General features: G+C 42.9%; 2 protein-coding genes across 5 annotated transcripts in view; one reads left to right on the forward strand and one right to left on the reverse strand.

Annotated features, from left to right (window-relative positions):
- Positions 1 to 24,809, reverse strand: part of LOC126408262 (histone H4) — a 583,921-nt gene that overhangs the window by 256,638 nt on the left and 302,474 nt on the right. The gene's annotated exons all lie outside the window — the stretch shown is intronic.
- Positions 1 to 24,809, forward strand: part of hsf4 (heat shock transcription factor 4) — a 38,020-nt gene that overhangs the window by 7,283 nt on the left and 5,928 nt on the right. For 3 of the 4 annotated variants that reach the window (XM_050073675.1, XM_050073676.1, XM_050073677.1), the window contains 8 exons: positions 4,428 to 4,503; positions 5,974 to 6,041; positions 8,806 to 8,905; positions 10,946 to 11,064; positions 12,441 to 12,671; positions 12,837 to 12,954; positions 13,932 to 13,997; positions 24,107 to 24,204. In XM_050073675.1, coding sequence (XP_049929632.1) covers positions 4,428 to 4,503; positions 5,974 to 6,041; positions 8,806 to 8,905; positions 10,946 to 11,064; positions 12,441 to 12,671; positions 12,837 to 12,954; positions 13,932 to 13,997; positions 24,107 to 24,166 — 838 coding nt within the window. In that variant the 3' untranslated portion in view covers positions 24,167 to 24,204. The remainder of the gene's footprint in view (positions 1 to 4,427; positions 4,504 to 5,973; positions 6,042 to 8,805; positions 8,906 to 10,945; positions 11,065 to 12,440; positions 12,672 to 12,836; positions 12,955 to 13,931; positions 13,998 to 24,106; positions 24,205 to 24,809) is intronic. The other variant, XM_050073678.1, reaches the window with a different exon arrangement.

The following is a 24,809-nucleotide window of genomic DNA, read 5'->3' on the forward strand; positions in this document are numbered from 1 at the left end:
TGTTTCAGGCAGTCACCTGCATTGTATTGTTCAGCAGAGAGACATCTGGACTGTGTCGTTTATTTCTCAGTGAGTATTCAAGTTAAACTGTATAATTACAGCCTCTTTACACTGTGATTTATCATAACTCATCGAGGCTTCACTCTCTAATTGCCTTTGTTTTTTTCCCTCACCTTCTCAGCCCCACCCTTTTCTTTCCGTTTTTTTGGATTAATACCAGTATCCATATTGTTATCTTTCACGCTGTCTCTCCCATCTGCACCTGCTGCACACAGCTGCTCAATTTGCGTGACGTATGCGCTTCCTTCTTCTTCAATTTGATTGGCGGCCGGCCGGCTCATAGATATCTATGGGCCGGCTGGCATCCAATTTAAAGGCTGCCACCTAGCGGACTGGACGTGGAACAGTAGATTATCAGGGAGAAAAAGGGAAAAAAAAAAAAACGGTGATGACTGCGAGGTGGCCGCCGGCCGTCCTGGAGTACCGGCCGTTCTGTGATTCTCCAGAACCTCCAGATGGCCAGTCCGCCCCTGTAAATGCATATTTTACTTGTAGTGCTATTTGGCAGTCTAGATTGTTCAGGTTTGAGTTGCCGATTATTGGAGATATCAGCTGTAGAGATGTCTGCCTTCTTTTGAATGTAATGGAATTAGATGGCACTCGACTTGTGGTCACTCAAAGCGCCAATACAATACATTTGAAAAACTCAACAGCAATGTCTCTTTCCAGAAATCATCACCTAGTTACTCAAGCTAATCCACAGTAATTGTTGTGAGCACTTTAATGTAGGAACTATTTTCTCTTTACCAAACTTCATCCAACCAGCGTATCACAGTACAGAAGATAGCATGAATCTACTGCTACCTCACCTCACACCACTGAGCTAGCTAAAGTCACAGCTCAGCAGAGGAGGAGGCCATTAATATTCACATTACAGGCTGTCCCGAGCATGAGCATCTCATCCATGAGTAGATGCACATTTCCTTCTGCTTAATACGGTTGATGGGTGTAGTTTGGTAGAAAGAAAATAGTTCCCAGATGAAACTACTCACAGCAAAGTGTATGGATTATTTAGAGTAACTGTTTTCTGAAAAGATACACTGCCGATGAGTTTTTAGTGCTTAAGCACCACAAGCCAAGAGCCATCTAGTTCCATCATATTTGGGAGAAGGCAGACATTTTTACGACCAATACCTCCAACACTCGGCAACTCACACCTAAACAATCTAGACTGATAAATAGCACTACAGGTTAGTAAGAAGAGAAATATGTATTCATGATTTGGGGGTGAAATGTCCCTTTAAGGCTGTGTTATTTCATTATCTCACCAGGGCCTGAAACAAGGCGCCCTCACCAATAGAGCCCCTTGTGTAGTTTTAACACAAGGTTGTTTTCCACTCAGTGGGAACTTGAAAGTGACAGAGTACATAACCAATGCATAGAGTGCACAAGTGAGGGGGTGGGTGTCAAAAGGGGCCCTACAACAGATTTTTGCCTGTGGGCCCCACCTTATAGTTTAAAATGAATAAATGAAAATTCTCAGGTCAGGACAATGTGACACTTGATGGTAGTACGGCATAATGGGCACAAAATATTTTTCCCAATTAAATCTCAAAAACTGATAAGATGTGACGATTCAAATTGTCCACTGAGTGATAACTCTGTAGCCTGACTATGACTACAAGTGTGTAAGGTTAAATCCCTATGATAACTGCATGGCCTTAATGGCTGAGATTTAGTTTATCTTTTGTAAATAAAATAGGGTTATGATGCTTTATAGTTCATATCAAGCTTTAAAAAGAGATTTTAGGGGCAAAATGTATTATTCCTCTTGCTTACTTGGAACAAATCACCCAGTGGTTGAACTGACTTTTTCTCTAGAGGCTATTGTTGCTGAAAATAGCTGCTGTGTGTCTATTGTGTGGTGGAGCTGCTTTGTGCTCAGTATTGTTTGCTAATGCGAGGAGAGAATGTTCACCTGCTCACCTGACTAACACACACACACATACACACCAATAACGACATTCTTAGAAAGAATGACCAGATGTGAGCACATGTATGGCCATGCATGTAGGCGTGGACAATGCGCTCAGATATGATATTTTAAAAAAGAATGTACTGAGCTGTTGCAGATGCTGAGAGCCCAGCTACTTTGCATTACATTAAGAAGGTTGGACTACACATGCAAATCCTAGAGAGTCTGTCAGACAATCCTAAAATCACAAACCTGTCCCTCCCAATATTCCAGCCTGGGACTGCGCTACAGGCATAATATGCTTGTGACATTACTCTCGAGTAGCCGAGTTTAGCCAGGTGGTGCGATTAGCAGCTGAGTCATTTTACCGTGGGGCCATCACACAGTGGAAAAAGCAAAATAACTGTTAGGTCCTTGTTTTAATCTTTCAACAAGATCACATGTGCACCACCTTAGGGTGCACTGTCTTGAGGTAGAAAAAGAACTCAAATAGGGACAGTATATGCACACACTGTCTTTTCTTCCCTCTGTATTGTGGTGTCCAACAGATACAATAAAGCACTGCTGGTGCTGACTGACTGTAACAACTAAGCCTGGGCAGGAAGAGTAAAACCACACACACTCTTGTGATGAACCCATCCATAGTGATACTGTTGTCTGGATGAGTGGATGAGGTTGATGTATGTGGTGTGCTTGGTCAAAATACGTTGGATGTCGCAATGGCTCATTTATTTATCAAATGGATTTATGTCAACATCTTGATTTTTTGTCATTTTGGGGTTTTGTCTGATGTCACTAAACACAGTCTTGACTTTCAGAATATGAAACTTTTATCACTAAATTTGAACAATAAATACAATTTTAAAGCTTGTAAAAGCATGATGACTGGCTAGCAGCAAACATTTGTCAACTGCAATCTGGTCCCTCTCAGTGCCACTCTCCCTCCCTTGATGTCTCTCTGAGAGTATAAATGAAAGGCTAAATGTTAACAAGGCAGGGTCTGAGACAGTGGGTTTTGGTATGATTTCAAATAAATAAATCTTGGCTTTCAGAATATTAAAAAGACTCTTAAAATCCAAATATATCATTAGATGTTTCAACTTTTGTCAATATGGACATGCCACACATCATTAGTTTGGTTAGATTCTCCATAGTTCAGACATTCAGTTCAATTAATGGAAACCATGTGCACTTAAGTATAATTCTTTCAGATTTACTGACATGGTAAACAAGACAGACCAAGAAAAAAAGGGTTGATTCCCTACCTTCGAAGTGGTCATACAGTCTGAATATGTCCATTCCACAATTATTTATCTTCCTTTAGTCTGTTAGGGTCTACTGACCAAAAGAATTAAAACAATCAAAGCCAAGTTATGAATATTATTGTGGAATTCCATAGCTAACTGTATGCTAATTTTGTTTGTCAAACAGACCGCAGTTCTTCCAACATAAACAATATTTTCTTGTCCTTCTACACCATGTTTTTGGGTGTGCTTGTTTTTGTTACCTCGCTGGCTACAAAATAGAGCTTTTCTGTGTATTTTTCACCAGGGGACAGCCCCTGGAGTACAGCATGCACCTCCCAATTAAGAAGACAAATGGGCCCTGTCATGTATCCTTGTGGCCACCATACTACCAACTCTAGGGGCCCTTTTTCTCAAAATAGTGGCTAGAGCAAGTCACGTATCAAAGAGCAGTGGCGAGGGAAAGCTCCATAAGGCTGCATGTGTACATTCATCAGTGTCAGGTTAGAGGGTGATACCTGCATTAAAAATGTTCCAGTGAATCTGATAACTTGCCACAGGTGATGTCACCTGAGTCAGTGTTGGTTGGTGTTGAAGATGTTGAAAATAAAGAAATTCTGGGCTTGTGGAGTTACAAAGAAGTGAGCCTACCAGACCTCTGTGGCACACTCTTTATCTCTGTTTGAAGGTAAAAGCTTAAAGCTACGTACATTAGCTCCACTGGCACAACACACCTAAATCTCCGACCAAACTGTTGGTAGTGGGGTTGGGCTGTGGGTAATGGAGGTGCCAGGTTTTGCCAAGAAAGAAGAATATGTGTAATATCTTTGGCTCTGCTAGGTTTTAATACTTTACAACAAACTGTCCATCATGAGCATAAAACCATAGGAGTGCAATGCAATCAGTGGAGTGTTCTTTAAGGGTTAATGGGCCCTCTCTTCAGCAGCAGGCCAGAGGGTGACGTTTTTATTGAAACACATTGCACATGGACTTTTAAAATTCAAGGCCAGAATCATGAGACAGAAAAGATCTCAATGTGTTTTTGTACAGAGGGCTTTATCACTAGGAAACAGAAAAATATTGACCTGTGCAGAATGTTTTTTTTAGTGCTGATCAACTGAGTGTCTGCAAAGCAAGCTACATTCTGGTTATCATCTTTTACAAATAATCAAAACTTCTAAACAACATCTTTCTTGTCCTGTTTACAGACAGAATGAAGTGCTGTGGAGAGAGGTGGTCTCACTGAGACAGAATCACACACAGCAACAGAAAGTCATGAACAAGGTCAGTCTACGTGTGTTTGTCTGCCATGAGCAATGAGTCATATCTGTGTCAAAACAAGTGAGAAACTCTGGAAGAACACTTATAGTTGTTTGTGTAGTTTGAGGTGTATGTACGTGCATGTTTTCTTCAGTGTGCCCTGAGCACTTATGTGTATATCTACATCTACTTGGTATAATTTAAGGAATAACCTAGAGGTACATTTCAGTGGTATTACCACTTCTTCTTTTACCACTACTACAACTAATGCAACCAGCCAGAGGTCTGCAATTGTTTTAAATATTGTTCTTTTTTACCAGACTACATATATACATATTTACCAGCTATTATCATTAGTTACTTTGATTTTACCACCAAAACAAAGATCAGATAAAGCCATAAATATCAGATACTATTATAGAGTCGAGTCCCTGAAAACCCACACAGCTATTTTGATTTATATGGCAGATTAGACTTACCCAGGTTGTGCTGAATGTCCTATGCTAGAATTTACATGAGGTCAGCGTGTATTAACAGGAAGGATAACGCTGCACATTGTCCTGCAACAAAAATATGACAGTTCCCGTCATTGCTTACAAATTATTTATGTAAAATATCCAAAATAAATGGGAGACACTACAGGTGAAATTAGGGTTTGTTTTTTTTTGTTTTTTTTTTAATGCATGGTCAATTTTGAGATTTTGGACTATTTTTTTCCACAACATATTGTCTTTTAGACTAGTGGAAAGAAAACATCCAAAATTCACATTTAAGTGTTTATTTTAGCTCAGATTTCTGTTTTGGAAAATTATGCAAAGAGCATTCATTAAATTAGATAATGCCTCATCTGCACTTTAAAACATATAATTTCAGAAAATTTGTAATGCAAAAAAAGAAACAGTCTTGATGTAAGTTATCAACTGGGGAAGTTTCATGGTGATAATTATTAGGGGTTTTTTTGTTTTGTTTTGCCCTTCTCACTTGTAGTGTCTTGTTTATTTTATTTTATTCTATTTGTCTAAGAATTTATGGAATTTTAAGTACATATTTGTAAAGGCTAATTTATCAAAATGAGTTTTTTTGTCATACACTTTGATTTTTATTCCTGTCCATATTCTGGTTTTTAAAGGTTTTTAAAGAAGGTGTTTTCATATATCATTAGCCTGATTTATATAACATATTATATTAGTAAACAAATTAGTGCTGATTTGGCGTGTTGTTTAGGTGTGTCATACAACATATGAAAACTACAGTTAGAATGGTTCAGTGTATGGCAGACCCTCATTTCATATCACAAGATCACCTGGAAAAAAACAGGGTGGATTATGGGTCATGCAACTTGTAGTCCTTTTCCTGCTTTAATGTTTCAAGAAGAAACATTATTGTGTGCGCTTGTGTGCGTGCATGTGTGTGTGTGTGTGTGTGTGTGTGTGTGTGTGTGTGTGTGAGGAGGATGCTGATTCATGCTGTGCTTTTTTTTTTTCTCATTGCCAGCTGATTCAGTTTCTGTTCAGCCAGATGCAGTCCAACACACCCAGCACTGTGGGCCTAAAGAGAAAGCTGTGAGTACATGCATGCGCACGCACGCACGCACGCATGCACGCACGCACGCAAACACGCACACACACACACACACACACACACACACATACACACATACACACATACACAGTGGAGCAATCAACAAAAGTGAGACAAACAGGGCCACAGTGGGGCAGAGGGAAGGGCTGGCTCAGCTGACAAACTGAACAATCTAATGCAACAAGCGCTGTGAATGGAGACAAGTGCTGAATCAGTCAGTCAGACACACACACACACAAACACACACATTCACACACAGCGAAGGCAGAGCAGAGTGCATGACCCTGCTACAGCCTGTGTGTGTAAAATGCTGGCTCAGCTTTGCCGCTGAGTGTGAACAAGGCTGACATGAGAAAGGAAAGGCATGCTGGAACACAAAAGTGCTATAGAAATGTATATTTCAGGGTCAGTGTGCGACCTGGCAAAGGTGCAATTTTGCCCTATGTTTTAATGAGAGCCATGTGTGGCCCTCTGGTTTTCGTACTCTCTCTGAATGTCCACCATCTGTGTTTAGCATCTACCCACGCTCATGACTCACTCATCCCTTCCCTCTCCCCCCTCATTTCCTGTCACATCTCCACATGAACTCTCTATAAAGGTAAAAACACACCAAAAAACAAACATTTTAGAGTCTACAGCAACACTGGTGAGGCTGCTGTTGCTAACATCAGCAGCAAATGTGTTCACAATGGCAATGTTAACACATTGATATTCAGCAGGTATAATGTTTACCATGTTCACCATCTTATCTCAGCAGGTTAGCATGCTAACATTTGCTGTGCCATTGGTGTCATTAGTTTTGCAGGTATTTTACCATAACTAGAGCCATGCTGCTAGTGTGGCCAAAAAATGGTGCTCAAACTCATTGTCACTTATCCATCATATTATCCAGAGGAATTTACATTATTAGCTTTACATCATACTGTGTACAGTAATTGATGAGCTTTTGTAATGTCTTTGAATTTATTTGATACTGACATTCAGTATAAGTAGTGATACAGATTCAGTGGGATTTAGGGAAATGCCCAGAGAATGTCACATCTTTTAACCCTCATGGGGAAAACAAATTTGCTTCCATGTTGAAGAGTTGCTGTGTGACTCTCAACTCTCAGCGTGATTAAAGGGAACAACATTTTTTGAAATTAGGCCAGACCAGGCTGCAGTGTAGGCCTAAACTCAAAGTCAGTTTACGTCCACTAAAGGTGCTTGTTTTTGCCGCTGACAGGCTCAGATTATGTCTGACAACATTATTGAAAAGATCCCTACAGATATAGACCTTTTAATTACAGAGTAAAACCTTTTTGTTTAAGCAGAAACAGCCCTAAAGATGCTATTATCAAACCCACCAGACTTCATTTAAATAAACAGTAATTTTATCATCGTAAAACACTCTTCGTCCAAAGTTGACAGAAACAAAATAAAACTCACAGAAACTATCTTGGTTTGTCTTTTCACTGTTTTAACAATCACTAACTCTGGTTTGGTTGAAAAAAACCCTTAATTTCCTTAGACATGAAAATATGCTGGCTCTACGCTAAAATTAATGTTTATTTAGATAGAGTCTGAAGGGTCTGGCGATGGAGATTTCGGGGCTATTTCGCTGTGAGCCTCCAAGGACCTGGCACCAGTTGCATAAAACACCTTAAGCTTTCTTAAGTATGAAACTTGAGGCTTCATTTCTCCTTCACTGAGGGACTTACACAGTTACACAGAATCCCTTAAAAGATTTCCTTTGTTAAGAAAAAATGTTAATGCTTTTATTGCGTTGAAAGAGATTGTTTGTTTGCTTGGACTCATGCTTGTGATGCCTCTTATCGTCTCACAAAATGGCAAAATAAAAGTGACAAGTGAATCATATTGGTCAGAGGAGGAAATGATTTTACTAATGGAGGAATACAATCATAGAACGCACATACTACAAAATAAATTTGATCCTGAAATACCAGAAAACCGAAAACCATTGTAGGAAGAAAAGTAATTCAGTCTAATCTGAAGCGTGAAATTAAAAAACTTATCCACTGGGTTCTCCCGGTTGCAGAACACTTCTCTTGGGGTGTGTTAGTTTTTTTCATTTATCACCATAAACTCAGTCAAGTTGCAGTTAAGATAGAGTCAGAGGTACTTTAAGTTGTTTTTTTTATTTTGGTTGCTAAGGTCTTTTGTGCAATGATTTCAGGATTCCTTACGTTTAAGACCAAGACAAGGAGAAGACCATAGACACTTAAGTTAACTTTTTGAGGAAGCCTCAAGGAGAAGACCTGAGGGTGTTTTGTGCAAGCGATGTGCAAGTTCTTGAGGTTGCAAATCCTTAACGTTATAGCACATTGTCAAAACTCAGTTGGTGTTGAGTAACATTAGCGCTGCTGTGCTGTCTTGAAATGTGCATGGAATTCACTAAAACATGCTAGTCTATTACATCATAGCATTAATGGCTGACATTATTGTAAGTTTAGTTGATCATTTGTATAGTAAATGTAATAGTGTCTCATATAACTATATGAATTCCAAAACCATGCTTTCCAAGGATTTACAGACTGGGGGAAGGACTGTTATCCCCCTCATTGACTCCACCCTCATGACGCCCCTAACTACTACTAGACACTGACTGTATCTATACAGCAGAGATATACAGCAGTGTACTGAAGTAGTGACGTACGCTAGACAAAATCCAACATTTGTACCATTCAGCACCTTCAATAACTGCTGAAAGTAAACTAATCAAATGCCTACCCATGTTCCTTCCAGGCCTCTGATGTTGGACGACGGCTCTCCCAGCCCTCCCGCCTCCAAGTTCAGCCATAGTCACCCAATGGAGTCCATGCACGAACCTTTCTACATCCAGTCGGTGAGATAATATAGTTTACGTAATGTGTTTTACCATTGTGTTTCATAATCCCTACAGTCCAGTAAACATATTAAATTTAAAAAGTATCTTAATTTAGGCCTTTTCTGGAGTAGCAAAATGTAAATCTGTCCCTACCAAAAATGAATCTCCTGTAGAATTATTAGTGCTCTGCATCCTTTGTCAGCAATGTATTTTGCTGGGAGCTATAATAACTGAGGTACTGTGCTGCTGACCTTCCACATTCAGCACTAATAGTGCTGGCAGCCACATGCAGTAAACATCAACTTTGAAGTTATTGGCCGGCCTTTCTAAGTGCTTGGCCTTGTTGGGATTTTAAATGTATCAATCAGTTGATTTACCACGCACCATTCCTAATGCAGAAGATATCATTCAGCAGTTCAAGACATTTATTTTAATCTGTTCTTCAAACATGGCATATCCACTACATCACAGTAAATATATTATCTGTTTGGACATAATTCTTTTCTAACTGCTGCCATCAGTCTAGCTGTTATGTTGTATTACCACTAGAGGGAAGCAGTGGTCAGTGACAGATTTTGGAGGGCTATGGGTGTGCTGCATGAGTGTACAGAATTACAGGCTGTACAAACTAAAGCCTTAGGTTGAAGTGAATTCACTAGGACTCACTAATAATCACACGAGGGAAACATAGTGCCCCACGAAGGCAGAGAGTATGCCACAGTAGCAGTGAATTCGAAGCCGGCCAGCAAAGTGCTGAACAGATAGAAAGGCTGTAATGCCTTCTTTTTTTCATATTTTCAGGCAGTTATTGAGTTATGTTTGTTAGTAACCCTCCTCCTCACACTCGGCATATTGAAAACAAACAGAATACAATTTCTACTTTCAGAGTATTTTCTCAGTGTATGCTAAACAATAATGACTTCCTATTTACTGATGGACCGTTACAACACTAAGGTCACATCATTGTGAAATAATGACATGATTATGTCATTACATAAACACCAATGATTATGTAACTGACAATGACTTGTGCATGTATAAATGTAGGTTGTACATTTATACATAGTCTTTTTTGTAGGGCATCAATATGAATAAATGTATGTATGTAAATGTAGCAGAGAGCAGTTACCAGTTTTATATATTTGGATGAACTTTCCTTTTATGTTTTATGTAATCACAATGACTTGCGCAAGTTGAAAGATACTGTAGTGTGTCTGTTTTGATGGCTGCTTGGCCTGGAGATTGTTGCAACAACAACAGCTCAGCCTGAGGATTGTTGCAACTGTTCCCTGCCTTCAGCAATGACAGAACATTATGTGCTAGCCAGACACACCAACCTTGACACATGCTAAACATGTCACTTAGAAGTCACCATAATAGTGATTCAAGCAAAGTAAGTTTTAAATAATTCATACAAAAGGTCAGGACCGTATGTCGTCTGTCTTCCTGGTGAGGGGTGGGGTTGTCTAACTGAGCATGTCAGGATGAGTGTCATCACTCTAGCATGTTTCTGATTGAAGGAATAGGAGCTATTGCAACTATCCTGTGTTGCAACCATCCCACCCTCCCCCGCCAACAAGATGCTGGTTCATCAAAATTGATATTTTTCAATTAAAGATAGAGCTCGGGAGGGAAAAACAGTACATAGCTTGCAGCTATCTCACCAGCTTGCTTTAACTGAAGTCTTTTGCTCTGGCTGTCTAGTTGCCTGTTTCTCTGTGAGAGTGCAGTTGTGAAATGGTGGGTTTATAGTTCAGATATTACCAAGCCACAATACAGTTATCGCTGCATCTCTACAAAACCAGACTGCAGCAACTGCACAGTTAAAATGCAGTCACTGCAGTCTGACTTGGTTTCAAGCTCCATTTTGTAGTTACTTAAAATGTTATGCGCTTTTATCACAGAAATACATTTATGTGTTATATGGTTTGTATTTGTTAAAATAAATGTCCTTCAGTTCTGCATTCAACAACCAATTAGGTATTTATCATGTTCTGTAGGGCGACATAGGCCTGTTAGAGCAAGCATGATTCACATTTCTCTCCTCTTGCTCCTCAGCCATCCAGTGATACTGCTTCTTGCTCTACTAGTGGGCTGACAGGAGGACCAATTATCTCAGATGTTACTGACATGTCTCAGGCCAGTATGGCCCTTCAGATGCAGCCTGATGAGACCAGGTGAGTGATGCAATATAACATTTGTATTTCCTATGAAATAAGTAACTTACACCATCAGCTCTGCATCTCTTGCAGCATCTAACAACCATTTTTCTGGGATGTTGTGAAAGAGAACATGGATATTGAATCATAAAACGTCTCGTCTCGTCTCGTCTCGTCTCGTCTCGTCTCGTCTCGTNCCGCTTGTACTCGCAATCTTGTTCTTTCGGTCACTACCCAGAGCTCATGACCATAGGTGAGGGTTAGAACGTAGATCGACCGGTAAATCGAGAGCTTCGCTTTCTGGCTAAGCTCCCTTTTCACCACAACAGACTGGTTAAGCGTCCACATCACTGCTGACACCGCCCCAATCCGCCTGTCAATCTCCCGCTCCATCCTACCCTCACTCATGAACAAGATCCCGAGTTACTTAAACTCCTCCACCTGAGGCAGGACCTCCCCCCCGACCTGGAGTGGGCAATCCACCCTTTTCCGGCTGAGGACCATGGCCTCAGACTTGGAGTGCTGATTCTCATCCCAGCCGCTTCACACTCGGCTGCGAACCGTCCCAGCGAGAGCTGGAGGTCACTGTTCGATGGAGCTAGGAGGACCACGTCATCCGCAAATAGCAGGGACGAGATCCTCCTGTCACCAAACCTGACACCCTGACACCTGACACCTGACTTACTGCCAGCCACGCGAACCAGACTCTTGCTCCATCGGTACAGGGACTGGATGGCCCTTAGCAGCCCCATACTCCTGGAGCACCCCCCACAGGATGCCCCTGGGGACACGGTCGTAAGCCTTCTCCAAATCCACAAAACACATGTGGACTGGTTGAGCAAACTCCCATGCCCCCTCCAGCACCCTGGCGAGGGTAAAGAGCTGGTCCACGGTTCCGCGTCCGGGACGAAAACCACATTGCTCCTCCTCAATCCGAGGTTCAACTATCGACCGGACCCTCTTCTCCAGCACCCTGGCGTAGACCTTACCGGGTAGGCTGAGGAGTGTGATCCCCCTGTAGTTGGAACACACCCTCTGGTCCCCTTTCTTGAAGATGGGGACCACCACCCCGGTCTGCCACTCCAAAGGCACTGCCCCCGATGTCCCCGCAATGTTGCAGAGGCGTGTCAGCCAGGACAGCCCTACAACATCCAGAGCCTTGAGATATCCAGGGCGAATCTCGTCGTATCACAGGCAATGTTAAGAAACAACAGGCTCAAAATGTCTCTTCTGAGAAAGTGTAGCAAGGCAGTTGGTGTCAATGCATCAAACTGATCACAGATTCTGATAAAACATGGCAAAGTGAACAGAACTGACTCTGTTTTAATGTTTTCTATCCACCTCATGCTTCTGGTAGTTAGCTTTTGACTTACAGTATTTGACCTTTTCAACAGGGAGAAGTGTATGATGCTTATCAAAGAGGAGCCTGTGAGTCCAGGAGTGAGAGGAGGAGGGAAAGGAGGCAGTGTAGGGGGAGGAGAGGCTGTAGCGTTGACCTCCTCCTGTGAGGTGTGCTCCTCAGAACCTCCTGTCCTTCCCGTCGCAATGGTCCAGTCTGTCCTGGAGGGGAGGGGCTCTGTGGCTTCTATGGTGGAGCGGAGGAGTAAGAGACCTGCCCTGGACCGGTAGGTGCTCACATAGGATCACAGGTGGAGAAGCGCATAGAGAATGCAATGCACACACAAATGTTTGCACATACTCAAAACTGATGCAAGTGGTGAGCAAGCGGCCCTGTGCGTGTTTATATATCATGTATTAATGTATGTGTATGTGTGTTTGTGTGCTCACAGAGTGGAGGTTTCAGATGCAGTGGAGAATGTGGATATGAGCCTGGAGGAGCTGCAGCAGCTGCTGCTCAGGAGCCATCAGCAGAGTACTGTGGAAGCTGGGACCAGCGCTGTTATGGATGTCAGTAGATCTGTACCGTACATATACACATATAGAAACACACTTTAGCTTGTTTAAAGGAATACTTAACCCCCTTAATTATCAATTGTATATCCAAAATTCACCCTGTGTTACAATGAATTCATGAGGAAAACTTTATCTTTCTTGCATGCCTCCACAGTTAACGAAGAATCCAAAAACAGAAACATTTCTTGATGAACTGAAGTCATAGCGGTCCACGTTTAACAACAGCAGAACTATATCAAACTTTAAGTTGTCAAACTCTCTCACAATTTGTGCAGTATATTCCTCTCATTCAGTCTTTTATCCACTTGTTTGGTCAATACTTTCCAAACACAATCATTTTCATAAACACCTACCTCCGTTGACAAAAACAGTTTTATCTCGCTGAACACGGGAGCTGCTGGTCTAGCTCTGCTTCAATCAGTTAGTTAGTTTGTGTTATTGTGTGGCTTTGATGAATCTGACCTAATCATTTAAGACATCAGAATCACAAAATAACACAAACAAACTAGCTGATCGAGGCAGCGGTAGACCAGCAGCTCCTGTGTTCAGCAAGGTAAAATTACTGTTTTTGTCAATGGAGTCTGGCTCTGAAGAGAGCATAGATAAGTGTCACTTTCCATTCAATTTTAAATAGTATGGTTTAAGTAAATATGCATGTGTTTTAGTATACCAGTGGATAAATGAGACTTGGATTATACTGCATGAATTGTGTGAGATTTCATAAACGCATGTTTTTAATATAGTCGGTCCCCTATGACTTCATTCATCATTTTTGAGGGTTCATTGTTTACCAGAAGCAACTAACTGCACATACAATCAGAAGTGTCCAGTATTCGAAATTTCAAACTGGTAGTGATATCTATAACTGCTTATACAGCACACAGCGGCCAATGAGTTGAACTGTTTCTTAATACGGACCTGCATGAATAAATGTTTTTCTCACCCCTGTTTATCTCTCTCTCCCTCTGTAGCCCTTCAGTTTAAGCCTGCCTCTGACTGAGTGGAACTTCACAGAGATGGAGTCCAACCTCAAATCAGTAAGTCATATAGTGTGAGAGCTGAATAACACTGAGGCAGAGCTTGGAGGAGGATGATTTCCTACTCAGGAATAGCTGCTTGCTCCTTTAATTATTCAACGTGATGGCAGCTTCTCTGCTTAGCTGTTTTGTTATCATCCCAAGACCACCTTTGCTTATTACATTGCTTTCTTTTTTTTTAAAATAAATTGGGTTTAAATCAGCTTTTACACCGCAGTTTTTCACCGCAACAGGCTGTAAACACAACATTGACTTGACCTAAATGTTGATATGCTGAAAGTGTTTCAACAGTTGCTTATCTCCACATTGAGCAGATGCAGAGCAACATTATCATTCATCTGGAGTTTTGTTTGTGTCGTCCCAGTAAATGTATGGCAATTATGCACTCTCCCTTTAGCTCTGTTTTGGTCTCCACCGCTCCTGAGAAAAATCATTGTCTTAAGCCACTAATGTTCAACAGTTACAGTAACTTTGTATCCTGTTTGTACAGTGGGTTTTTAGAGCTTGTTTGTTGAAAGCAGCTGTCTGATGCATGTGAAATTAAAGCATTAACATTGAACTATAACAGAAAAGTCCCGGCCATACAACAAAACCAATCAGCTGAAAGATGTTAAAGGAGAGGTCCGGTATTTTGCACTTTGAGCCCCATTTCTGGGTTGTTTATGATGAAATAGAGTGGCTAAGACCAAAATAGTGAAGACTGCTCATTTTCGGAGAATTTGGCTTTCCCCTACCTGGCATAACACTGCTGCCTATGGCCATGTGTGAGTCTGTCCTAAAACCACCCTAAACGTTCGTTTTCAAAGCCATGGAACTCACCCAGTGATCAGTGGTGTTTGTTGATGTTCTGACATAAAAATCATAGCAAACTGTGGTTTCCGTGATGATTTATTTGACATTTTGTCTACCCCATTGGTTTTCTATAGAAGCCTCATTGTCCATTGGAAGTAATCCGCCACCGGAAACGGAAAGGGGGTTGTTTACGACAAGTTTGTAGTCATTGTAGTCTTTTAGCTCAGCGAAAGTGCCGGCTCGACAGTGCTGTGTGCGCTCCTGGAGGAAGAACAAGAACAAATGAAAGTTTTGTCATAAGGTTAAACAACTGCACAATGGATTACTCGCTTGTAAACAACCTTCGCAGTACGATGCCTTTGAACACAACGCCAACCTTCTTCTTCTGCTTCTTCTCTGTGTCCCATTACATTGCAATGGTTTCCTGCCATTTGGCAAGACCCACATAAAGGAGCATTATCGCCATCAAGTGGGCTGGAGCGTATAACGCTTCAGGGTCAAACGAACGATCAAGCGGAAGTTTACACACGGCTGTGAGGCAGCTGAAAAAATAGTTCCACAATCAAGATGAATAGCGAAAACACGAATGGAAACCACAGTTTGCTACAATTTTTATGTCAAAATATCAACGAACACCACTGACCACTTGGTGAGTTCCATGGCTTTGAAAACGAATGTTTAGAGTGGTTTTAGGACAGATTCACACATGGCCATAGGCAGCACTGTTAAGCCAGGCAGGGGAAAGCCAAATTCTCCAAAAATGAGCAATCATCACTATTTTGGTCATAGCCACTCTATGTCATCATAAACAACCCAGAAATGGGGCTCAAAGTGCAAAATACCGGACTTCTCCTTTAAAACACTCTCTGGAGCTGAGGGGAACTGCAATATGGATAATAATTCTCTGTGGGTTTGTCACTACGAGTGACACCTGTCACATTATACTATGAGTAGTAACTGATAAATTGTTAAAATAAAGTCATTGACTATTGCAGCTTTAACTTTTAACCCCGCTCTTCCTCTTGCATAACCTATTGCACAACACCAGTGCTCAAAGTGGGCTGCCATTCACCAGTATGCTGTACCAACACTTCCACATTTTACTCTTAGGTGCACAGAGACTTTTTCTTAGCACCAGCACTTCTCACATCTGCAAGTACTTTTCTCTGCCCTCTCCGTATCAGCTTCTCTGGGCACTTCATAATGTACTCGTCGTCCTCCGCTTATCCGGGTCGCGGGGGCAGCAGCATCAGCAAAGAAGCCCAGACAGTCTTCTCCCCAGCCACCTCCGTCAGCTCTTCCGAGGGAACCCCGAGGCGTTCCCAGGCCAGCTGGGCGATGTAATCTCTCCAGCGTGTCCTGGGGCGGCCCCGAGGTCTCCTCCCAGTTGGACATGCCCAAAACACCTCCCAAGGGAGGCGTCCGGGAGGCATCCTTACCAGATGCCCGAACAAGGGAGGCGTCCGGGAGGCATCCTTACCAGATGCCCGAACCACCCTAACTGGCTCCTCTCGATGTGGAGGAGCAGCGGCTCTACTCCGAGTCCCTCCCGGATGTCTGAGCTCCTCACCCTATCTCTAAGGCTGAGCCCAGCCACCCTGCGGAGGAAACTCATTTCGGCCGCTTGTACTCGCGATCTCGCTCTTTCGGTCACTACCCAGAGCTCGTGACCATAGGTGAGGGTTGGAACGTAGATCGACTGGTAAATCGAGAGCTTCACTTTCTGGCTAAGCTCCCTTTTCACCACAATGGACCGGTTGAGCGCCCGCATCACTGCTGACGCCGCCCCAATCCGCCTGTCAATCTCCCGCTCCATCCTACCCTCACTCGTGAACAAGATCCCGAGGTACTTAAACTCCTCCACCTGAGGAAGGACCTCCCCCCCGACCTGGAGTGGGCAATCCACCCTTTTCCGGCTGAGGACCATGGCCTCAGATTGGCGACAGTAAGTCGGACCTGTTCCCTCACCGGGAACAGGTCCAACTTACTGCCAGCCACGCAAACCAGACTTGTGCTCCTTCGGTACAGGGACTGGATGGCCCTTGGCAGAGGGACACCAACCCCATACTCCCGGAGCACCCCCCACAGGATGCCCCTGGGGACACGGTCGTAAGCCTTCTCCAAATCCACAAAACACATGTGGACTGGTTGGGCAAACTCCCATGCCCCCTCTAGCACCCTGGCGAGGGTAAAGAGCTGGTCCACGGTTCCACGTCCGGGACGAAAATCACATTGCTCCTCCTCAATCCGAGGTTCAACTATCGACCGGACCCTCTTCTCCAGCACCCTGGCGTAGACCTTACCGGGTAGGCTGAGGAGTGTGATCCCCCTGTAGTTGAAACACACCCTCTGGTCCCCTTTCTTGAAGATGTGGACCATCACCCCGGTCTGCCACTCCAGAGGCACTGCCCCCGATGTCCCCGCAATGTTGCAGAGGCGTGTCAGCCAGGACAGCCCTACAACATCCAGAGCCTTGAGATATCCAGGGCGAATCTCGTCCACCCCCAGGGCTCCACCGCTGCGTAGTTCCTTCACTACCTCGGCGACTTCTTCCCCAGAAATTGGACGACCCGCCCCCGAGACCCCCGGCTCTGTTTCCTCACTGGAATACGTGTTGGTGGGATTGAGGAGCTCCTCAAAGTATTCCTTCCACCGCCTGACAATGTCCTCAGTTGACGTCAGCAGCTCCCCGCCCCCACTGTAAACAATGTGAGCAAGTTGCCGCCTTCCCCCTCGAGGCGCCGGACGGTTTGCCAGAACCTCTTTGGAGCCAATCGATAGTCTTTCTCCATGGCCTCACCGAACTCCTCCCACGCCTCCCAGTTTTTGCCTCCGCGACTGCACAGTCACCCACAGACCAACCATGCCCTGTAGGCCTCCTTCTTCAGCCTGACGGCTCCCCTCACCTCTGGTGTCCACCAGCGGGTTCGGGGGTTACCGCCGCGACTGGCCCCCGCGGCCTTGTGGCCACAGCTCGCAACAGCTGCCTCGACAATGGCAGAGCGGAACAAGGCCCATTCGGACTCAATGTCCCCCTCTGCCCTCAGGACGCGGTCGAAGCTCTTCCGGAGGTGGGAGTTGAAGATCATCTTGACAGGTTCTTCCGCCAGGCGTTCCCAGCAGACCCTCACTGCTCGTTTGGGCCTGCCAGGTCTGCGTGCTGATCCAACTCACCACCAGGTGGTGATCAGTTGACAGCTCTGCTCCTCTCTTCACCCGAGTATCCAGAACATAAGGTCGCAGGTCAAATGATACGACTACAAAGTCAATCATTGACCTGCGACCTAGGATGTCCTGGTGCCACGTGCACCGATGGACATCCTTATGTTTGAACATGGTGTTAGTTATGGCCAAACTGCGACCCGCACAGAAGTCCAATAACTGCACACCACTCGGGTTCAGATCGTGCAGGCCGTTCCTCCCAGTCACGTCCCTCCAGGTCCTGCTGTCATTGCCCATGTGAGCATTGAAGTCCCCCAGCAGGACAATGGAGTCCCCGGTCGGGGCACTGTCCCGCACTCGTCCCAGGGACTCCAAAAAGGGCGGGTACTCTGAACTGCTGTTCAGCGCATAAGCGCAGACAACAGTCCGGACCCGTTCCCCGACCCGAAGGCGCAGTGATGCAACCCTTTCGTCCACTGGGGTGAACCCCAACGTACAGGCAGAGAGTCTGGGGGCCCACCCCGGCCCACCACTTCATAATGGCCCCATGTAAACTACATTACTTGTGAATTACAATAATGCTGGTCTGCCTCCAAAAGGGCAACACACAGAGAACACATGCAGAGTCAGAGGATGACACAACAGAACTTTAAAAGTCAAATCCTATGTCACTAAATGAGAGCTGGGAGCAGCAAGCTAACATTAGTGGCACTCCTAGCAGGAAGGAACCCGTTGATATAACATTAACATCAGCAAAACCACTTGTGGCTGCTGCCACCGTTTGTGATGACAAGACCAGTTCTTTAGAGTTATCCAGTTAGTGTTGTTCACTCGCTACTAACAAACCATCTCATGTAATGACTCGTGTAACTACCCCCCATCATCCGACACCACACCATGGCTGGTGGGTCTTCACCTTATCGGGTTATCCAGAGCAAAAAGAGCACTGCAAGAAAAACTTAGGAACTGCAATAGTGTGGAAGTTTTGCTGCCACCTTCACAGTATTATTCCAGTTATCATGGCAGCAATCAGTGTATCCTCAGTTCTAAAAGTGAAGTAAATAGAATTTCAACTTTAACCCTACAAAGTGATTCACAAGAAATGTGTACTTGCATGTTTTTGCGCCATGCTGGACAACCCTGCAATGTTTTGTCAGAGCCCTCTGCATCAGGACCTGCTGTGCTAACACAGTGCTTTGTTTTTTGATGCAGTGTTAATGTTAGTCTGAACACAGCCTTAGGCCGTCAACAAAGAGGCCTGTCTGATCTACTGATTGCATAGATACAATGTGGTTAATAATGTAAACAACACTAACACCAGTGACGTGTGGAAAAGTTTCACCAGGTGGAGGTTTCCTGCCAAACTAGAATAGTGGTTTGACACACAGCTCACAACACAGTCTGAAGCCAAGGGTGAAAATCCTCTTAGATTCAGGATCTGGTACAAACTTCTGCTAAAACTTAAAACATACAAATTGGGGCAATGCTAAAAAATTATATTCCCAACTCCCCTCTTTAAAGTTGGCCCACTGCTAAACCTCTCTGCTTGCAAAGTAATCAATATTGTCACTGAAGTCCAATTTTCTGGCCACCTTGTATTGAATAGACAAGACGGTGAGGCTGTTCAATCTGTCTTGACACATTGTGGGACTTAAATAGTCTTTCATGCAGCTCACCTTGTGAAACGCTCTCTCACCACCAGCGACTGACGCAGGAAGTGTACAAACAGCCTCACAGAATACAGCCTCTCTAAAAGTGCTTTGCATCTGCATTTTAAAGATTGCATTTAACAGCCGAAGTAGAGAGAAGTTAGGGGGGAAATTGGTGGCATGAAATGATGAATGATTTATTACCTGGTTTCAGATCATTGAAGGCTTATTTTCCTGGTAAGTCATATGAAATTTGTCCTCATCACTGTGACCCTGAATGTCAAATCACAGCTAGGTCCTTAAAAGATGTACAAATGAGTGATTGTGCTTTTGCAACATGTAACACTGTTGCATAACACAACTGCTGAATTCTGGTGAACTCATCTTCTGCCATCTCACCATGATAATGTTGCCTTTGTTTTTGACCATTTGAGGTTTGACTGGTGCTCTTTTACTATAACTACGTCATCTCGTGGTGCCCTTTTCTCTTGCGATGGTTTAATGGCACCTGACTGGAGAATTAGCTCCACAAAGTGTTTATCATGATGAACTAACTTTTAATGTTTGCACACCAGTGGTGGATGGAAAATTGCATTCATTTTGATTTTTAGTCTAAAATTTGTGCTCAATTTGGATGGAAACTTGGCTTATATTTTGGCCTGTTGCAATGACTTGTTGTGACCAGGAGACTCCAGTGCCCAGCCACTGGTCACCAAGAAATAGTTTGAACACATAACTCCTCACAAAACCACAAACTGTCATTTTTACAAAGTATGTATTAAACAAGCAAAATAAGACATGGTAATGACTGAGCTCAATCAATCAATCATTTATTTATTCGTCAAATGAAATGATATAAGGTAAAATTCCACTGCAATATGATTCTGTCGGCTCCTTTAACTTGTGCATTGCACTTTAGTACTTTTGCCCTGTGATGGTCCATGTTTCCAGACTGGCTGCAGTGTGTGTTTATGTCATCCCGAAAGGTTCTTGTAATCCATGGTTTCTGGTTGTGGAATCATTTAAATGTAGTTTTGGGTTCAGTTGCTTCTGTTCTTTTATAAATTAAGTCCACCACAGACTCAGTAAGTTCATTGATGTTACCGGTGACGTTGATGGTGGTGTCGTAGAACGTGTTCTAGACTCTGACTGGCTTCATCTCTCACATCACTGGGGGCATGCGTCGTAGTTTGTTTACATATCTTGATCTCAACAAGGGGTGGGCGATATGGCCTTGAAATAATATCACGATATGTCAGGGTATTATTGCGATACGATATTACTGATGATATGAAAAATTTGTAAAAAAAAATGTATTTCATTAATAATTTAAGAACACATTATTGCAACAACATAAGTAATATAGTTTTACATGTCAACCTAACATTTTGCCTTCAAATATTCAATAAAAACTAAACAAAAAGAATCTCTCATTTCATTAGTTTGTGATATACAACAGTAAGATTCAGATTCCATATACAATATTAACAGTTCAACAAAATAAAATATACCACAAATGACACATTTAAACAGCTCCCAAATCCAAAAAATATACCCTGGGATCTTTATGTGTACATATATACATATATATATATATATATATATATATATATATATATATATAAATCAACAGGCAATTTCCTTCTCTTTCAGCAAAATCCTAAATGACTGAGTTGGGTTTTGGGTCATCACGCTGTAACCTGTGACAGGCTGTTATGCTACGATATCACACATTCACATATATGTACTTTTATGTCAAGTGGGCGTCATGTAGGTTTACATCACCAAAGGTTTATGACAAAATCACTTGACGCCACCAACTCCTGTGTGTGCAAGGCAACAGAGGAGAGGGAGAGACACTGTGCTGCTGCCAGAGGAGCTGCTGACTGAGTTCCCTCTGAGCAGTAACTCACTAAGAGAGTCTGAGAAGTTCGTGGCTGTTCATAAAAAATCAGGACACCCCAGCCTAACAACGCCACAGTTTATCCTCCACTACCGAAGGTGCTCCTCTTTTTGGAACCACGGCAGAGTCTGTAATAGTTTTGCATTCAGACATGCTTGTTTTTGCCCTGGGTAATAGTATGATGTCAAATTGTGAACAAGTCGAAATATTGCAAATATTACAATATGAATTATCGTCATCTATATGATATGGCACACCCCTCATGGCCACTCCACTCTGCAGCCGCGTCTGAACAGTGCACAGCAGTGATCCAGAATTTCTATTCCTCTTGTGGTGCAGGGCCAGTAGGCTTAACCCCTAACCCTAACCTGTAACCCTAATTCATAGTGAGTCATTTAACGTATAATACAGTCATTAAAGGCCAGTAGGTCTGCTGTTATAAATGTTAATAAGTTACTAATAATTGGTAATAAAAATCAATTCTGCTGATACATATGCTTATAAAGTATTGAATTGAAAACCTTTCTCAGAAGGTCAGAGGTCAGGTGAACTGCAAAGCTACAATGACCAAGTAAGTGTTCTGCTAGAGAAATAACACCAGCCTGAGAGATGTTTCATTAACTGGAAACCCCAAATTGTTCTCAGTATTGGCTTATTACTTCTTAACAGAACATTAGTAAACTAGGTTAGCCATAGGTACAGTCTTGATACTCTTGGCTTTTAAGATGCTGGTACTGACTTTCCAGTTTAATATACTGCTCTTGCCTTCTGTGGGGCCAGACCACTGCAATGTAATGTACATTGCTCGATAGTTACAACTATGTCTCTGCCTGCTTTTTTAAGACAGACTTTAAATTCCCCAAACTGTTCATTAATCTCCCATTCATACTTTTCTTCTTTTCTTCCACATACATCATTGAGCTCATTCTGGTGTCAGAGCTGAGATAATAGAAAATTATTTCTTTTATCTAACATCCAGAGTTGTAGTTATCCTTTTAACATGCAGATTTCTTGATTCTTTAGTGTAATATCTCATCGAAAAGACAGATCATTTTCCCTATGTCTCTGTTTGGTTTTGTTTGTGCAGCTGACAGTCAACAGTACTCCCAGTAATTAGAGAGTGCTGCAGGTTTTTCTACTCCTAGCCACAGTCTCTGTGTGCCTTGTTTGCCCCGTGTTCTGGTAATTTATCATACGTTGTGTGCCATTCACCCACAGACCTCTGTAACCATCTGAAGAAACCTCTGCACCACTTAAAGATCTTCTATTCACTCATGAAGGAAAATCTGCAAAATCAAGTTCAAGAGGATATGCCTCTTTTTCATTACCCTGCCTTCTCCCTCATGCTCCCTGCTTGTGCCTCTCTCTCTCTTCATCCTCGGCTCCTCATTACTGCGGCTGCTTTTCTTCTACCTCGTCTTCCTCTCTGTAGCCTGACTGAGACACCAGGCACTACAGAGCAGATATATCCAGCGAGACACTGTTAATGTAGCTTAACAGAAGCACTTTAATGCAAACGGATGTGGTGGTTCAAAAGAAAGGAGAAATGAAAGATTTGTGTTGATGTGCTTTTGGAAGATAACCATCAAGTCTTTGTGGGTTTGAATCATCTCTGGCCACACTGCCAGATGAACACAACCATGGCTCACCTCCTGTATTAGCAATAAAGTGGAGCAACAAGCGCTGTATCAGGCTCAGGGGTTGAACTTGATTTTTATTTGCCTAAACTGTCAATATATTTTGAATGTAGTACGTGACACAGATAATCTGTGAAAACTTGCAAGAATCCACCGCACCTGGAGAAAAACAGTCAGAGCTAGTAGGAGTCTCCACCACATGTCAATCTCTGCTCGTGCACCCGCTGCACAGCCCCCCTCCCCCCACACATGCTCTCACTCAGTCAGTCTCAATATCTTTAGCGTGCTGCCTCAGATGAAGCTTGCAAACACAATGGTGGAGAAACAACCACCGGCAATTAAAAATCTGCCCAGCTTTCCTTTGCCAACAAATGCGCACATGGCAAAGACTAGTACAACAGCAGAATAACAATCGTTCACATTCCCTGTTATATGACGACTGATCTTGTCTTCTGCTTACAGAGTAAGGAGCTCCCAGGCCCCATTGTTTTCTTAATTTGTGGACATTTTTGGTCACTGTTCCTCTTCACTGAGTTAGCTCCTAACTGCTATCAGCTCAATTTTTAAATCTCCAGTGGTGGGACGCATAACACATAGTCAAAACGTCACACCCATGCTGCCCAAGATCCCGTCCTGCCTGCTGTCCTTTTTATACACAGCATATTTCAGTTCTGTTATTACCACCAATGCTTGGTCTGTCCATTCCACGATTGTACCTTTTTTACAAAATGGCAAGGTGGAAAGAGAGAGTCTTCTCGGCTCTGATTGTTTTTATTCAGGCACAGCGGATTCTTGCAAATGCCATTAGGAGCATTAGGAGGAGCCAGAGAAACATGATTTTTTGACAGGTTATCCGTCTCACTGCTGTCAGAATACAGTTTTAGCAAATATGACAAAATGCTATTTTTCTAAGTTAAATTCTGCAGCTTTAAGGTGCTAAATGTGTTTGTTTTCTTCCCTTCACAGTACATGTTCCAGAACCAGGAAGCAGAAGCTTTTCCAGCTGCTGGATGTGAGGAACAGTGATCGATCTGTGCTGTGGACTGTCCTTTCTGAAGTGAAAGGTAACAACCCTGTGACATAATCTGTCAGTATTTCAACAGCTGGAGGACATACCTTATCATACAGCTCTAAGTCTTTAGCGGATGAGGCTGATGATATTTATCTATCATTTATTTTAATGGCAACAAATCAACACCAAAACCAACCATGTGTTAATCTGTCTTCAGCTACTTTCTGACTTCCCCAGGCTGTCTGTGGCACTCAGATCCAAAGCCATTGATTCCTACTGGAGACACAAATCTTTAAAAATAGGTCATGAATATATTTAAAGTACATGTGCAGTGACTGGGTAATAACAATTCCCCAAAACAGCAGGGCACTGTGATTTTTAGTATTTGTTCCCCAAACAGGAGTTAACAGTGTATTCACTGGGAACTATTTTGAGCTGTGAATTAATACATATTTGGTGCTGTAATGAGTATTTCCAGCAGCAGGACAGTATGTGTGGGACTGACTTAAAGAAATCTTTGTTCCTGTCCTTACGGTGATAAAGGAACATGTTACTCAGTGCACCACTGTGGCACACTGATGTGTTTATAAGTTGGACAACAACAGAACATGCAATTTGCTGATAATAAAAAAATATATGGAAGGAGCCTCTTGGTAG

This window comes from Epinephelus moara, chromosome 20, assembly GCF_006386435.1.
Source record: "Epinephelus moara isolate mb chromosome 20, YSFRI_EMoa_1.0, whole genome shotgun sequence".
Classification (NCBI taxonomy): Eukaryota; Metazoa; Chordata; class Actinopteri; order Perciformes; family Serranidae; genus Epinephelus; species Epinephelus moara.